Here is a 17,910-nt window from a genome sequence, read left to right on the forward strand (position 1 = left end):
TCCGGAAGGCGTACGGTACGTCACCATGAATCACGTCTGTGGACACGCCCACAATCATCTCACCGAATACGCCCCCCGAGAGGCTGTCCTTCAACACGAAGCCTTCCACAGTTCCACGTCGGCAGTGCGCAAAGATGGACGCACGGAGCCTGGTAAGCGTTGTGGGATGAATTGTATCGTGGGAATAGCGGATCTGGTGCAGTGGTGGTGCTGACCATTATGTGATGCTTTCCGTATCGAGGAAGAAATGTGCAGATGCTTTCCAGTGAAGCACCACACCCCCCCAGTGCAAGAAAGGTCGTAAGGGTCCAGGATGTCGGGATACCCCTTCATGGTCAACGGTTTCCATTGGTACCATAACGTACCTGTTCATCACCGAGAATGACAATGCTATAGATAGCTAAGTTAAGGTAGTAAGGTACTAGTCGTCATGTTGATTGGTGTATCACTTGGTTGTGTTGCACTTCATTCCAGGCTCCGAGTTTGCACACTGTCAAGGCAATTCTGATCCTGGATAACGATGGAGAAAGGTTATTTTCAAAGGTGTGCACATTTCTAACTCTTGTAAAATGACACATTTCAGTAAATTTAATCAGTAACACCTTTCATATCTTTCAAAATGTGTTGCACCTCTAAGTTCTGTTTATCCTTTGCGCGCACACAGTACTATGAAGACATCCATGCCATTGGCAAGGAGGAGCGAGTATTCGAAAAGAACATTTTCAACAAAACTTACCGTTCTGATGGTAAGTAAACGACGGCTTGTTGCTGCATCTGCAACGTCGGTTTCATCGCAGATTATTTTGAAAATGATTAATTAATTTCGTGCTTTTGTGCGCTCTATCCGGCTGTGACGCGTTGCAGGTGAAATAGCCTTGCTGGATGGTTTCACCATTGTCTACAAAAGCAGTGTTGACCTTTATTTCTACGTTGTTGGGAGCTCCCAAGAAAATGAGGTATACTTTTCATTTATATGTTTGCATCATTTATGTTTGTTTTGCTCTCCTTGCGACGTCGAGCACGTAAAACTGCCAAGGCGGTTTCTGTGGCTCGGGGTTACAATCCTGGACAGGTCGCCATTTTGCAAAATTACACATTTCAGTCAATTTAATTAGTAACACCTTTCATATCTTTCATGGCGGTGATGATATGATTTTAAAATAACTCCACTTTTTGAGAATAACAATTTCACTTACATTTGAATAAATATGGTGTATGTCACATGTGCAGCATAAGCTTTTCTTCATGTCTGCGAGGTTTTGGTAAGAAGATGCATCATTATTGGCTTGCACATCTCACAGCCACAAAGCACTTTCTCAATAACTCCAGAAAAAAAAAAAAGCTTTATTAAATATATTTAAATCACTTGTTCTGATAAGATGTTGGAACGAATCTCATGAATGATTTTAATTTTCTGGATAATGTGGTGTCTGGCAAGATCCATGTGATATTCCTCATCCCAGACTTGTACTACACAGGCGAAGTCATTCGGAAACATATATATATATATATACAGTCACGTGAAAAAGTAAATACACCCCATGTAAAGTTTTGACTTTTTCAACATATTTCAACATACAGCTATTTGATCTTCATTTCAACAATATTGATAGATAAAGGTGATATAATATAACAAGTATCATGAAACATTTACATTTTGTAGTCCATTGTATAATTTAAATGAACATAAATGCAAATTTCACATGTGGAAAAAGTAAGTACACCCCTACATTTATCACTACTTCAAATACCTAAAATTAGAATCAGGTGCACCAGCTGAGGTGCAAATGATTAGAACATCGTCAGAGAGGATCTTGGAGGAACCTGTCTTATTTAAACCTCAGACATTTAGTTTGGTTTGCTCTTTGTTGTTGAAGTGTGCGGTGTCACCATGCCTAGATCAAAAGAGCTCTCTGAGGCCTTCAGAAAGAAGGTTATAGATGCCTACGAGTCTGGGAAGGGATTTAAAAAGATCTCCAAACAATTTGAAATCAATCATTCGACTGTCAGGAAGATCATCTACAAGTGGAGAAGATTCCAAACAACTGCCAACTTATTCAGGCCAGGCCGCCCCAGCAAGTTCAGCCCGAGAGCAGACCACAAGATGCTGAAAGAAGTCTCCAAGAACCCCAGAATGCCATCACGGGACCTACAGGTAGCTCTTGCCACTGTTGATGTCAAAGTGCACGAGTCTACCATTAGAAAGAGGCTGCACAAATTTGATCTACATGGGAGGTGTGCCAGGAGGAAACCTCTGCTGTCCAGAAAGAACATCAGGGCAAGACTAAAGTTTGACAATGAACACCGAGGCAAATACCAGTACTTCTGGAACAATCTGCTCTGGACAGATGAGTCAAAGGTGGAGCTATTTGGCCACAGTACCAGAAGACATGTTTGGCGAAAACCAAAGACAGCATTTGACCACAAGAACCTGATACCAATGTAAAGCATAGTGGTGGAAATATTATGGTTTGGGGCAGCTTTGCTGCATCAGGGCCTGGGCAGCTCACCATCATATAATCCACTATGAATTCTTCATTGTACCAAAGGGTGCTTGAGGATAATGTGAGGCCATCTGTTGGAAAGTTGAAGCTCAACCGAAGGTGGACCTTGCAACATGACAAAGACCCTAAACATACCAGCAAATCCACCAAGGAATGGCTGAAAAGAAAGAAATGGAGGGTTCTGGAATGGCCAAGTCAAAGTCCGGATCTAAATCCCATCGACATGTTGTGGGGGGATTTGAAACGAGCTGTGCATTCAAGAAACCCCTCAAACATCGCACAGCTGAAAGAATTCTGCATGGAAGAGTGGGCAAAAATTTCTGCTCGTCGATGTCAGAGACTGGTAGACAGTTATGAGAAACGCCCACTTGAGGTTGTTTCTACCAAAGGGGGCAATACCACCTATTAGAGCCAAGTGTGTACTTACTTTTTCCACATGCGAAATTTGCATTGATGTTTATTTAAATTATACAATGGACTACAAAATGTAAATGTTTCATGATATTTGTTATATTATATCACCTTTATCTATAAATATTGTTGAAATAAAGATCAAATAGCTGTATGTTGAAATATGTTGAAAAAGTCAAAACTTTACATGGGGTGTACTTACTTTTTCACATGACTGTATATATATATATATTGTTATGGCCCGGGGTTGGGGTCTACTACAAGGGAGTTAGCCTCCGTTCCGGTTGCGAACCAGCAACTACGAACGCCAATTGATCCGTCGCGCGATAGCAGGGTGCAATTGTCTGACACCGCTTACCTGTACCAAATGATGGTTTCAATCGGGGAACGTACCGCACCCTCCGGCGGTGTACCACTTTCTTTTGTTCCTGGATGGAAATTTAGACGGCCGAGCAACCGTTGGTACCCGCCGGGCTAATGCTAATTTTGATACGGCCAATCGCTACTCTTGGTGCGAGCAATGGCGGACCAATGAAAGAAAAGACATTCACGGACAGAGGGAAAGGAAACGTTTGACGGTTCGATTTATTTACAAATATTTACAGTGAAACTTATCGATAGGAAAGAAAAAGGCACAAGAAGCAGAAACTTAGCTTATTATACGCCTTATGACGATTACTATGAATAAATACAACAAGGGCACCCAGCACACATTCATGGGGGAGGGGAGGGAGAATGAACGTTGTGAGCACTTGCTCACAGGATCCCAATCCTACCAGATGCTTCTCCTCGCGACGCCTTTTGTCTCGACCTCACCAACGAGCACCTGGCCGGCAAACGGCAGTCCCCAACACGAGCAAGTAAAGGTGATCCCCAGCACGAACACGAGCAGGCAAAGGCGATCATCAGCACGAACTTGGGCAGGGAGTCCCAGCACGAACACGGGCAGGTAAAGCAGGCACGTGTAGTAAGAGTCCAAGTCATGCACACGTGCAGAGGGAGAGTGTCGTGCACACATGCAGAGTCTTATGAGATGGTCCGGCCTAGAGCCCACGTGCACAGCCAACAAAGTCTGAGGCCAAGAGAGTGAGTCACGTGCAGAGGCCTGTGAGAGAGTCCGACCTAGAGCGGATGCACATGTGCTGAGTGACACCGGCCAATAGGGGGAGAAAACACGTGTGCCAGGCCTTTTTGTCCACCTTGGCGATGGTGGGGTTGCTGCGTGAGGGTGTCCGGACTCCTGATTGATGGAGCCCGTCACTCCGCCCCCTCAAGCCTCCCCACAGTTCCTCAGGCCCTGATTGGTGGGTTGTCGCTTCCCCTTCACAAACCCTCTCGAAGGAACTTTTACCTGGTGCATATCCCAATGGTCTTTGGTTTTCTGTCTTTCAAGACTTTGAATCAATAACTGTGGATGCATTCCTGGTGCATCTGCCTGGCTAAATATCCTTTATGAGTGGAGGGCTTGTCTTTCCCTCCCCAATAGACGGGTCAATATACTGCCTGACCCCAAAAAAATTGCAAATTTTTGTTTTATGCTTATTTCTAGTAGTTTATGAAGTGGAAGACAACATATTAAAAGTTGGACAATTTTGACGCATGGGAAAGTCCCTCAGTGACGTCAGAAAACAAGATGGCTGCCGGCAGATAAAACGTAAAAAAATTGACTGATAATCATCAGACCACTAACAATTTAAAGTAAATTTTGCACCAATATTTGTATTATGATCGTTGCTGGTAGTTTATCCAGTGCTAATCCTGAGACCATTCGCAATTTAAAGTAAATATTTGCACAAATATATGTTCTTTGATTGTTTCTGCCAGTCTATGACATGGAAAGCCACATATAAAAAATTGGACAATTTTGACACATGTGGAAGTACCATATGCCTTCTAGTCTTAGATTCCAGTTTCATCGTCCTCCTCCTCCTCCTCCTCTATGTCTGGTTCAACACTCATTTGTCACAGTTGCTGTCCTGGCAATGTCCACATGCACTGGTGCACTCTAATCCATGCTTCCTACATGAACACCTTAGTGTTTTGCACCCCCCTGAACAGTTGCAGTGAATCATCTGAAGTAGTATGTCTGGAGCAGGGCTTTTGTCTGTCATCACTGGAACAAGTTTTCCTCCTTCTACCTTCCATCCCCACTCCGTTGGCTCCATTCCACAACAAAGGCCCATCCATTCCATTACCTGGTAATAGGTCCGCAGAGAATGAAACTTGCAGGCAGCGGATGTGGGTGGCAGTCTTTCAGGAGTGACAAATGCCTTAGCCCTTGCAACCTTTTTGCAGAGAATGTTGTATCTGATCGATGCCAATGAGTCGTTCTGATTTGCTTTAAACAATGCCACCATTGCTCTGCAGCCTGCAGTTTCAATAACATCCTGACTCTGCTGTGGTTTACAGAACACCTTTGAGCTGTCTATCAGTTCCTTTTCTTTCTTGATGATTCTTTGAAACCCTGACTTCTTTCCAATCGCAAAGACACGAGACGTTGCGTCACAGCCAGTTAATGCATGAAGGAACAATATATCTCTGCAGGCTGCATTTCCAAGTATCTGCTGAAGGACTTTGATATTGTAGACATTTGATTTTGCCTTGTCAGAACGGAAATAGAGTTCAATGCAGTTTGTCTCCACCATATAGAAGAGCAGGAGGAGAAGGAGATCTGTATCTTCTCCAATGAGGGTTGTAGATCTGGAAGCCGCATTTGCGACGGCCGCTTTTGCAATCTCAACATCAGCATCTCCCTCTGCTTGGATCACCTCACAGCCTTCCTTGTGCAACACCTCTATAATCAACAGTATCATTGCCTGCTTGTTTGACTCATTCGACAGAAAGTCCTCCTTTTTCCCAACAAATTTTGTTGACTCCGTAATGTTAACCTTGGTGGCATTCTTGTTTCTATTCCGACGTTGATGAGAACAGTCCTTTGTGCTTGGCCCAGCCTCATAACCATCAAACACAACAGTAGCTTTGCCATAGTGTCGTACTGTAAATGAGGCATATTCATCTGCAATGGAACTGTAGGTGAATCCCTCTGTCCACTTTAAGCGGTGAATAAGTGATCCCCCGTCAAGAACATAGTGATCTGTTCCTGGAACTGTCTGGTTGACAGCATTGTCAGATTTGGTTGTAGCATAATTCCTTATTGCCTCCGCCAACTGTGGTTTATCTGGCTGGCGCAGGATGTTTTTTGCCTCAAAAAGAGACATTGGGTATGGGCAGAGTTCATATTTCATCACTTCACCTATCTGGAGATCTCCCGTCTGTGACACCACTAAGAACCTCTGGAATAGTAACGCTGGATCTATTGTGCGGTAATACCAGCAACCTCCCTAGATGTATCTTTCCCGACCAAAAGATGCTGCAGCAAGAATCGCAGGCTAGTTGGGACATACCCCAATGCAGCAGTAAGGCTTAGGTCTGCAGTAGTTGGGTATGTATCCCCATGTGGTGCAACTGTTGTTTTTATGTCACTTTTTATTAGTTTTGCAGCAGTCTGAAGAATTGCACGTTTTTGTGCTTCTTCATCATCTTCTCGTGGTGCATTGTAGTGGTCACGGAGGATCTGGGACATTTTTTCTCTGAATGTCACAATGTCTTTTAAGCCTCTACCCTCTGCCATGAATATAGATTCACCATATCGTTTTTTAAGCTGTTCCTTCATGTATTGGTTCCCATATGCATTGGATTCACTATCGCCCAGGTATTGTTCCATTCTAGCCACGAGGTCTGTAATTGTTAACTGTTCCTCATCATTGTCTTCAAGAAAAGAGCACACCTTATCGAAAGCCTCATTCTGGTCACTGTCCTTAGGCCTTCCCATTTTTCGTCTCTTGTTTGACTCAGTCGGCTTGAACCGTTGTGGAATGTCTCGCATTGTGCGGAAATTAATGTTGCAGGACTTGTGGTACACACAGTCAGCTGCATGGAGATCACCCTCAAAATATTCAATGCGGCCTTGAACAGCAAGGGCCCATTCATCGCTCCTTGTTTTGCAATGAACTGATATAGTTTTAACAAATGCGTCAGTCTTCACGTAGCCAAAACTGGCTGTTTCTGCATGGCCTCGCTTTGGGCCCTCTTCCTTAACTTCAGTGCCGCAGAAAAGGCAATGTGTTTTACTGTCATATGGTCCCAGGGAAATGCGAGCACTCCTCTTGACTGATGGACCTGATTCCGCATGATCCTTCTTGGTTAAAGCAATGTCCTTTTTGTTTATGTGATTCACTCGGCATGATTTGTGAACACTGGTACCAGCTAGAATTCTGATGTCAACACCCCTTTCGGCACTTGCACGGTTGATGCCTTCTGCTCCTTTCTCACGAACTGATACTGTTTCCTCACAGTCCAATCCCCTTTGGCATAAAGGGCAGGTCTCTTTACCATATAAAGAGTTCATTTTCTATCTCTGAAAATACAAAAATGAGATCTTTTAGAAGCATGCAGTCAATTTACATTGGCCATATACATTGAATGCCATCAGAGCATTCTCCGCCCCTGAAACTGAGATATTTATGTAAGATATATATTAGGAGGAAACATACTATGGAATAATCTGCATAGTGGTCATCCCATTGCTTTCTGCATCTGAAATGAATTATATACAAGGGCTCTGTTGCTTAGTCACAAGGTGCACCAGGAAAAGATATGTATAGTCCAGAAGAAAAACATACTGATAGAACCCCCCCCCCCCCGCTTCCCCCAATCAACTGGTCCCATTCCTATTAAATAAATATGCATCCCCACAACTCTAGAACCTGGAAAATAAATACCATCATACACTACAGTTGTAGGAGTACAAAATACATGTAGAATATATGGGGCAATTGTATGCATAGGCCTACCTGTCTTTTTGCTACTGCCTTGGCCTTGGTTGTATTGTACTGTATCTCCTTGGTTGTATTGTATTGTATCTCCAATGTTTACCATACAACGTTGTCCAATTGAGTCCTAATTAGGTGTAATTAACTCATTCATGTGGAGTTGTTACTCAGTCAAGCTGCACAACTACCAGTGAGGAATTAGGTCATTAGCCTACATGCTGGGAGGTCATATTGTTAAAGACATGTGTCAGGTAGCAGATGTAAACATTGTTAAAGACACGAAACAAGTGTTATAAAATGTTGCCTTTGCAGCTGGTCTCAGTGGAACAAATTAATTTATATAAACAAAAAGAAACAAAAATAAAAAACCAAAGACGTTTTCGACGTAGTGAATCGTGCATGGTTTTGTGACATTTTTATCATGTCAAAAATTTTTACTTTCCCATGGTCCATTTCTGTCCAACTTTTGATATGTTCCTAAGTACGTCTTAAAATATAAGGAAATGCAATAAAACTAAAATTTGCAATTTTTTTGGGGTACGGCTGTTCTGGTTGTATATTGACCCGTCTACAACGCATAAAGACATACTAACCCGAAATAAGGGGAAGGACTTTGATAATGTTCTGCTATGAAATAACTATTCTAAGGGAGCTGTATGTTGGTTGCCATTATTCCATGGCGGTTTCCAAAAACCACAGCAATATATACATTTTGACCCGTTCATGTTCATATATATATATGCCTGACAAGGTTGGCTGTCCATTCCCTGTAACAGTGATTGGCTGTGTGAGGCTAGGTGTATTGTGATTGGCTCCTGGCAGGATTACCGTATAGGCTTATTAAAAGCTGAAATTCGAAATTTGATTCAATATTTTTTCGATCGGAACTCGTGGCCTAAATAATTGTTACAATCGAGAGTGAAATCGGAAAAGAATTCGGTTTTTTTTTAAAACTCTATATGTATTTAAATAATACATTCCACGGGACGTGAGGTGAAACTGCTCAAAACAGAAGTGTTATAATCACAATCACCATGAGTTCCCTATAACTTTTCTCATTAGTGTGAAAAAGACCAACAGCAGCAACTATGAAAAGCATCATCAAATGTCAAAAGGATGCAGCCCATCGCTGCCATAGGCATTCTGAAGCACACAATTTGTGTAGGCCTCGTGCTTCAAGCCTACCGATCTATAGGATAATAATTCCTTTATGGCCCAGTGGAGTTGGAATCAATCCAAGCTATACAAACGATATGTATTATATATGCGCCTAAGCAATTGCAATGTTTTGGCTTCATTACATAATCCTTCTCGCTATTTTTTCGAGGCATTGAGCAATCAAGCCAGCGTTCTGTGCCTATGCACGGCCCGTGGTAATCTTCATCCTGATGAAGCAACTCTTACACGGAAGGAAGGAAGGAAGAAATCCCACCTAACGTTTTTGACCCATTCATGTTTAGAATCCCATTTTGACCCGTTCCCATTTCCCATTCCATTATTCCAAATAATTCATCGGACGTAATCCATAACTTTGTGTGTATAACCCTGTGTGCTTTGTTGAGTTTTGTGCACCCGTTATGATTGTATCGTATATGCTCATTAAAAGCTGATATATTTGATTTTTATTTTACACCGTATTTTGATTTTATTTTATTACTGGCCAGAGGCACCAGTAGCGATCTTTTTGGATTCGGATTCTACTTTTTGTGTCAACTTTTGATCCCGTGAACGTCATTGTCTGTTCTGTGTTCTTGGGATTTGGAGTATTGGAGATTGGAGTCATAACATTGTCATAACATTGGAGGAGGGAGAGAGGATGGGGAGGGGAGGAGATTGGGGGAGTGAGAGAGGGTTTGGAGAGGGAGAGGTGATTGATGGAGGGAGGAGATCGGCAGAGAGAGGGGAGTGGGGGAGAGGGGAGGGGGATCCTATGCTAGCTTTTCCCACCACTTGGAATGGGTACTCTTCCTAGTACCATAATAATCCAGATGCACATACAGTGTGAAAGTGTGATTATTGGTACTTCTATCATTCGACCTTACAATTTTAAGCATTCCGAAGCAAGCTGACTGAACATTCCTCAACCATTGCTACTGCTCCCATCAGCCTGAACGGCTGGCACAATGCATTCAGGGTCGACTGTTTCAGTATTTTCAGGCTTATTCCATAAGCCAACCCTTCTAGTAGTTTAACATGGATTGGTATTTTCGACATCGCATAACCATCCATCTCCTATTGATCAAGTCACCTTTTCGCAGCATTTCTACAGGTGGCGTATTTGGTTCTTCAGTATTAGGACCATGTTCCATGTTCATGGACAAAGTCTGATAGTATGCAATGCTCGTTTTTGTGGATATTTTTCAATTTGCACGTCGTCGAGCCCTTGTAGTAGCTTGCAAGATTTTCATGTTTGTGGCTCGACTGCGCATGTAGAATTCTCTGCCAATCCTTGTCGGCAGTTCACCTTTTCTGCCCAGGGTTGGTGTTTGCTTTTTCTTCTCCCCAGTTTTTCAACTCATTGATTGAAACCTTCATCAAATTTTAAGTAATTTAATTAATTTCATTTATTAATTAAGTGCAGTAATTTAAGAATTTACATCATAATGGGTGTAATGTGCACTGATATGTAATATATTTTCCCTCTCTGTGGTTTCTCCTTCAACCTCAGCTCATGCTCATGGCTGTACTCAACTGTCTTTTCGATTCCCTAAGTCAAATGCTCAGGTGAGGACTTTTGATAATCTGTCCTTTTTTTTTGGTATTGGATTGAGTTACCGACAAAATTATTGTTTCTGATTTTCTCTTTTGGGAGGGGAAGCGGTGCGGTGGTTTAAAATTGTTTGACTTGAAGTGTGTGAGTCCTCATGCAGGGCTCCTTTAATAGAGATCGTCAATGCTCACATCAAACATAATATATATGTCCCGATGATACAAGGGTTTCTAGAAAAAAAAAAAAATTCAAGAATGAAATTGGAATCGATTCATCTAATTTAAACATAACATATCTTACTATAATTCACCAAATGTCCGTCTGTCTGTCTGTTCGAAGGTACCGTAAAAATTGCTGAACCGATCGCAAAGATATTTTGGGTGGGTAATCCTGGGACCCCTGGGAGTAAAATAGGCTATTTAGTTTTCCCAATTTCAGCTTTGGTCTCCAGCATTCTCAGGTTTGGACTCCCACATAACATTCGCATTCGCATAACATTCATTGTGACGATGTTCTCATTGTGACGATGTTCTCATTGTGACGATGTTGTGATGATGTATGTGTTCACGGTAGTGTTTGACGTGACGGTGTGAACGTAATTACCTTCGCAAAAGCGGAAGGTTATGTTTTGATCGCTGTGTATTTATTTGTATGTCTGTGTGTGTGTGTGTATGTTATTCGCATAACTCAAAAAGTATTCAACCGATTCGCATGAAATTTGGTGGGATGATAGGTTATTATCCGGGAACCATTTGATTAGATTTTGGAATCGATCGGGTCAAAGGTCAAGGTCACGAAAAGGTCAAAATCGTATTTTTACCATAGCGCGGTCAATTTTTATCCGATTTGCATGAAATCAGCACCAAACTGTTCACTGTTCTGTTCCCTACACTCCCATGCCAAGTACAGAACAGTAGCTGCGGCGAAGGTATGCGCTCTACCGAGTGCCCGTTCTAGTTCCGTAATGTTTTTCGTTTCGTAATCCTTTAATGAACGTTTAATGTTTAATGAACGTTTAATGCCCTTCGATGTCCGGGGCCGCAAGCGCGCTACACTGGACGGGCCAGTGTGTACTTTGCCCTTCGCCGTCAGGCTTGGGTAAACCGCTGAGCCCCATCCGTGATGGGGACTGGGGCTTGAGACAGTGTCCCACGAACGAGGAATTCCCAGTAAGCGCGAGTCATCAGCTCGCGTTGATTAAGTCCCTGCCCTTTGTGCACACCGCCTGTCGCTACTACCGATCGGACGGTTTGGTGAGATCCTCGTATCAGCCCCTGCACGGGCCGTTCTCAGGTCGTGCCGGTGCACCAAAATGATGAGTGAACTTGACTGTCTCGAGGGAGTAAACGTCGTAACAAGGTTTCCGTAGGTGAACCTGTGGAAGGATCATTATCGGGACAACATGAGAGCGAACGAGACACGAGACGTACGTGGTGCGACTGGTACGTGATCGTCCATGTACTGTTTAGCCATGTACTGTTTAGATTTTGATGATTTGCATGTGATATGATTCAACAGATGTTTATATGAATCGTTTAAAATAAAAAAGCCTTCAATTTCTGATATTTTACCTTTTCATTTGGGCTTCCCAATTGAAGCCCCGCCCGTAGGGCGGGTACCGTTGCTAGTGTAAATAATGCACAGATCTGTTAACCCCGTTGTCCTCGCCTACCAATCACACGCTCGGATGGCCTTGGTCACATTTCGATCTGGCTAGACAAGCCCATGGTCTGAGCTGTATTGTAAGACTGACGGGCTCAACGAGCACACCTTAGCCACACACAGTTCTACAAAGTGTCCAATTTAATCATCACATTTTTACGTCTTTTTAAACCAAAGGTTGATGCATCACCTCATCCTTGCCTCCTCGTCGTTCCTTGCATCCTCCCAGGAAGAATGTCGAGAAAAGGACCATGTTGGACAACATGGCCGGAGTTTTCCTGGCTGTTGATGAGATCGTGGATGGCGGGTAGGTTTGTCAGAAATTGTGTTTAGTAAAATGAAGGTGTTTGTTTTTATCTTTTTGTCTCTGCTCTACTTACTCCTGCTACGATAACAGCAATGTGTTTTCATTGGTGGTTTTCCGCTGATGGTCACTTTGTAGAAAAGGGCATTGTGATTTATTTTTATTTCATGTATGTGTGTATCACGAGTGTGCAATTCGGTTCATTTTTAGCTCACCTGGAACAAAATTCAGGGGAGCTTATGTGATGGCGTGTCGTCTGTCCGTCAGTCCGTAAACACTTGCAACTTCTCCGAAACCGCTGAAGGGATTGTAACCAAACTTGGCACAAATTATATGTGTTGTGTTGTGACTAAAGTTTGTTCACGGCATTAAAAAAAATCTGGGTGTTAGGGGGGCCTACCGGGGGTCAAAGTGAATCCAGGTTTGATCCCCCAAAATAGGAATTTGCTTTTTCCTCTGAAACGACACACACTATTTCGATGAAACGACCACAACCTTCATCACCCGTGCTGTACCCACGTTTGTTCACGGCATTACAAAAAATCTGCCCCTTTAGAGGTTTACGGGGGGGTTTGCCCCCCAAAATAGGTATTTGCTTTCTTCTCAGAAACTACACACGCAATTTCGATGAAACTTCACCACAACCGTAATCACCCGTGATGTACCAATGTTTGTTCAAGGCATTAGAAAAATTGGGATCTGAGGAGGTATACGGGGTTGGGGATTGAGGGTTGGGTTGCCCCCCAAAATAGGTATTTTTGGTTTGTTTGTTTAATGCCTTATGATTATGTTATTATGATTCTACATGCTGCCCTGTCTTCTAGCAACCATTGAAATTGGTTTAAAATACCTTTAGTCAGTGCAGTATTGAAGGAGCTGGGGCTCCCACGTCGATCGGAAGAATGGACGCGACAAAAAGCTGGAATTCATCCGAGTTGCTTTATTCAAACCAAACACTCAGGCACTCTGAAAAGCCCGTTTATCGGGCAGCAATATATATACATATTATCCCGGAGCGTTTGCCCAGGAAAGGCGAGAGGGGGCGTGGCCCAGCGTCCTGGCAAGTTGAGGGCGAGCCTGCCCGGGCATGCCCGGGCGTCCCGACCGAGGCCTGGCAAGTTGAGCGCGGGCCTGCCCGGGCGTCCTGGACGAGCCCGGCATGGTGATCGCTCCGCGTCCTTGATAGGTGCAAGGCGATTGTGAAAACCCAGCGGTAGCCGCAACACACGTCCCCCCAGAATCGACTTACACCGGCAGGGTCAATTTGAGGGGGGTCCTGATGACCCGGCCGAAGCGACCCCTGGCGGGTTGTGGGAGGGGGTCCGGTGTGGTGGTGGGCGGTCGAGTGGGGGGCACCGTGGACGGGGGGCGGCCTCGCCGCGGCGGAAGGGCCACCCGTGGTGGGTGGTCGACGTCCACGTGCGCCGGCTTAAGGCGGTCCACCGCAATCCGGTCCGACCTGCCGCCGATGTCGATGACGAACGACTTGTCGTCCCGTCACAGCACCCGGAAGGGCCCGTCGTACGGCGGCCGGAGTGGCCCCCGATGTGCGTCGTGACGCACAAAAACATACTCCGCTGTGCGAAGTGCTGGGGGGACGTAGGACTGGGGGTCACCGTGGTGGGATGTTGGCACGGGGGCAAACTGCCGGGCGGCCTCCTGGAGGTCCGAGCGCTGGTGAGCTGCGGACCAGGGACTGGTAGCGTCGGGCACGAATTCGCCCGGGACGCGTAGCGCCTGGCCATAGACAAGCTCGGCGGTGGATGCCTGGAGGTCCTCCTTGGGGGCCGTGCGGAGACCCAAAAGGACCCACGGCAGCCGGTCGGCCCAGCCGCCGTCTTGAAGGCCGGCCATGAGCGCGGCCTTCATGGAGCGGTGGAATCGCTCGCGCAACCCGTTTGCTTGGGGGTGGTAGGCCGTAGTACGGTGGAGCATGACCCCCAGGTTGCGGGCGACCGCGCCCCACAGTTCGGAGGTGAACTGTGGTCCGCGGTCTGACGAGATGTCCGCCGGTGCGCCGAAGCGGGCGACCCAGGTGGCGATGAAAGCCTGCGCCACGTCGGCGGTGGTGGTGGAGACGAGGGGAACGGCCTCCGGCCACCTGGTGGTCCTGTCCACCATGGTGAGCAGGTGTGTGAACCCCCGTGACGGGGGGAGGGGGCCCACCAGATCCACGTTGACGTGGTCGAAACGTCGTTCGGGCACGGTGAAAGGTGCCAGCGGGGCCTGGGTGTGTCGGTGGACCTTGGCCCGTTGGCAGGCCGTGCAGGTGCTGGTCCAATCGCGGACGTCCCGACGAAGGCCGTGCCAGACGAATCGCGCCGACACCGGCTTCTGGGAAGCTTTCCGGCCCGGGTGGGAAAGGCCGTGGAGGGAGGCGAAGATGCGGCGTTGCCAGGTGACGGGCACGATGATGGGGCGAGGCTGGCCTTGGGAGACGTCGCAGAGCAGGACAGTGTCCGCGAAGGGGATGTCGGCCAGGCGGAGGCCCGTGTCCGCCGCCCGGAGGGCTTGCACCGTGGTGTCGGTGGTTTGGTCCGCCGCCATAAGCGCAAAGTCCACGCCCAGGTGGACCGCGTTCGCACTGGCCCGGGAAAGACAGTCGGCCACGGCGTTGTTTTTGCCGGCGACGTGCCGGATGTCCGTGGTAAACTCCGACACGGCGGAGAGGTGGCGCTGTTGGCGGGCCGACCACGGCTCCGTGACCTTGGCCATGGCGTAAACCAACGGCTTGTGGTCGACGAACGCCGTGAAAGGTCGGCCCTCCAGGAGGTGGCGGAAATGGCGGATGGCCAGGTGTAGACCGAGGAGCTCCCGGTCAAACGTGCTGTATTTGAGCTCGTTCGGCCGGAGCTGCCGGCTGAAAAAAGCGAGTGGCTGCCAAACCCCGTTCACCCATTGCTCATGTACGGCGCCCACCGCGTAGTCGGAGGCATCCGTGGTGAGGGCGATGGGAGCGTTGAGCACCGGGTGAGCGAGCAGTGTTGCGTCGGCGAGGGCCCGCTTTGAGATTTGGAAGGCCGCATCCATTGCTGCGGACCAGGCGATGTCGTGCTTGGCCGGCTTGCCCCGGAGGGCTTCGTAGAGGGGCCGCATGAGTTGAGCAGTGCGGGGCACGAAGCGGTGATAAAAATTCACCATTCCCAGGAATTCCTGCAGGGCCTTTATGGTGCGGGGACGCGGGAACGTGGTGATGGCCTCGACCTTGGTTGGCAGCGGCACGGCCCCGTTCTTGGTGATGTGGTGGCCCAAAAAATCAACGGCCGTCGTGCCGAAGTGGCATTTGGCCGGGTTGACGATGAGGCCGTGCTCGCTGAGGCGCCCGAACAGTGTTCGGAGGTGGAGGAGGTGCTCGGCCCGGCCCGGGACGTGCTGGCGACGAGGATGTCGTCCAGGTAAACGAAAAGGAACGGCAGGTCACGCAGCACGCCGTCCATCAAGCGCTGGAACGCCTGAGCCGCGTTCTTGAGACCAAACGGCATCCGCAAGAATTCGAATAAGCCGAACGGCGTGATGACTGCCGTTTTAGGGACGTCGGCCGCCCTGACAGGTACCTGGTGATATCCCCGTATGAGATCAATTTTCGAAAAAATGACCCGTCCCGCCAGACCGGCGGAGAAGTCTTGGATATGCGGGATCGGGTACCTGTCGGGGGTGGTAGCCTCATTGAGATGGCGTAGTCGCCACACGGGCGCCATCCACCCCCCGGCTTTGGCACGATGTGCAGTGGCGAGGCCCACGCGCTATCGGAGCGCCGCACAATGCCGAGGTGCTCCAACGCATCGAATTCGGCCTTCGCCACGGCGAGCTTGGCTGGGTCGAGGCGGCGGGCCCTGGCGTAGACCGGCGGGCCCGTGGTTGGTATGTGGTGCTCGATCCCATGCCGTACTGCGACGGCCGAAAACGTCGGCCGCGTGAGGGCCGGGAACTCTGTGAGCAGGCGAGCAAACTCGTTCGCCGCCGGGACGGCGCATGCCAGCTCAGTCGGCGCGGAGCTGCTCAATGTGCATACCAGGGAGCTGAAGGTTTCGGCGTTGATTAAACGACGCCGTTGGACGTCTACCAGCAGTCCGTGTGCGCAGAGGAAGTCGGCGCCTAGCAGAGCCACGGGTACGTTTGCGGTTACAAACGTCCAAGCAAAGCGTTGGCCGCCGAAGCAGAGGGTGACGTTGCGCGGGCCGAAGGTGCGGATGGTCGATCCGTTGGCCGCAACCAAGGAGGGGCCGCAAACCGCGGACTGCCTGTCCTGGTCAGAGGCGGGTATGACGCTCAGTTGGGCGCCGGTGTCGCACAGGAAGCGCAGTCCGGACGCTTTATCCGTGATGAACAGTAAGTTGCCCGTGTGGCCGGCGCTCATGGCTGGTAATGAACGCCGGCCCGGCCATTTCCCGGCCTGCCGAAGGTGCACGGGGGTCGGCATGCCCGGGCCTTCTGTCCGAACCTGGCATGATAGTAACACCACGCTTGGTCAGGTGGAGGCCCCGGTCGTCGTGCTGGAGGTGGTCGGCTCGGTGTAGCGGCCGCCAATTGCGTCGGCAGTTCGGTCGTCGACCGTGCCGGGTGCTCGGGCGCCATGGGTTTTGCGTCGGACGGCGGTGGGTCCCATGTCGCCGCTGCGATGCGCTGACCTGCGGCGGAGATCTTGTCGGCTTCTCTGGCAAGGGCCCGGGGATCTGTGATCGTCGTGCTTGCCAGGGCGAGGCGTACCGGGTTAGGCAGCTGACGGAGGAACAGCTCCCGGAACAGGAATGCCGGAGAGTGCTCGCCGAGCAGTGAAAGCATGTAGTCCATTCGCTCGGAAGGGCGCGTGTCGCCGAGCTCGGGCAGGTCGAGCAGGCGCCGTGCGCGTTCCGCCGATGGGAGGGCGAAAGCGTCGAGGAGAAGCTTCTTAATCGCGCCGTATTTGTCAGCGGCTGGCGGGCTCTCGAGGAGGCTCAGGGCGCGGGCCGCGGTGGCCGAACCGAGCGCTGCTACCACATGGTGGAAGCGGGTGTCGTCGGCCGTGATGCCTCGCAGGGCGAACAGGGAATCCGCCTGTGCGAACCAAACCGCCGCGTGAGCCTCCCAGAAGGTAGGCAGTTTAAGGGCGACTGCCGTGTCCATGTCGGTAGGTCACCAATGAAGGAGCTGGGGCTCCCACGTCGATCGGAAGAATGGACGCGACAAAAAGCTGGAATTCATCCGAGTTGCTTTATTCAAACCAAACACTCAGGCACTCTGAAAAGCCCGTTTATCGGGCAGCAATATATATACATATTATCCCGGAGCATTTGCCCAGGAAAGGCGAGAGGGGGCGTGGCCCAGCGTCCTGGCTGCGGCCTGGCAAGTTGAGGGCGAGCCTGCCCGGGCATGCCCGGGCGTCCCGACCGAGGCCTGGCAAGTTGAGCGCGGGCCTGCCCGGGCGTCCTGGACGAGCCCGGCATGGTGATCGCTCCGCGTCCTTGATAGGTGCAAGGCGATTGTGAAAACCCAGCGGTAGCCGCTACA

General features: G+C 48.6%; 1 protein-coding gene across 1 annotated transcript in view; it reads left to right on the forward strand.

Annotated features, from left to right (window-relative positions):
• The first annotated feature begins 67 nt into the window (after window positions 1-67).
• LOC137429657 (coatomer subunit zeta-1) overlaps window positions 68-17,910 on the forward strand; it is a 53,685-nt gene continuing 35,842 nt past the window's right edge. The window contains exons 1-6 of the mRNA XM_078779692.1: window positions 68-152; window positions 475-543; window positions 665-746; window positions 865-956; window positions 10,416-10,471; window positions 12,349-12,426. Of these exons, the coding sequence (XP_078635818.1) occupies window positions 135-152; window positions 475-543; window positions 665-746; window positions 865-956; window positions 10,416-10,471; window positions 12,349-12,426 (395 nt within the window). The 5' untranslated portion in view covers window positions 68-134. The remainder of the gene's footprint in view (window positions 153-474; window positions 544-664; window positions 747-864; window positions 957-10,415; window positions 10,472-12,348; window positions 12,427-17,910) is intronic.

This window comes from Myxine glutinosa, chromosome 6, assembly GCF_964187855.1.
Source record: "Myxine glutinosa chromosome 6, kmMyxGlut1.1, whole genome shotgun sequence".
NCBI lineage: Eukaryota > Metazoa > Chordata > Myxini > Myxiniformes > Myxinidae > Myxine > Myxine glutinosa.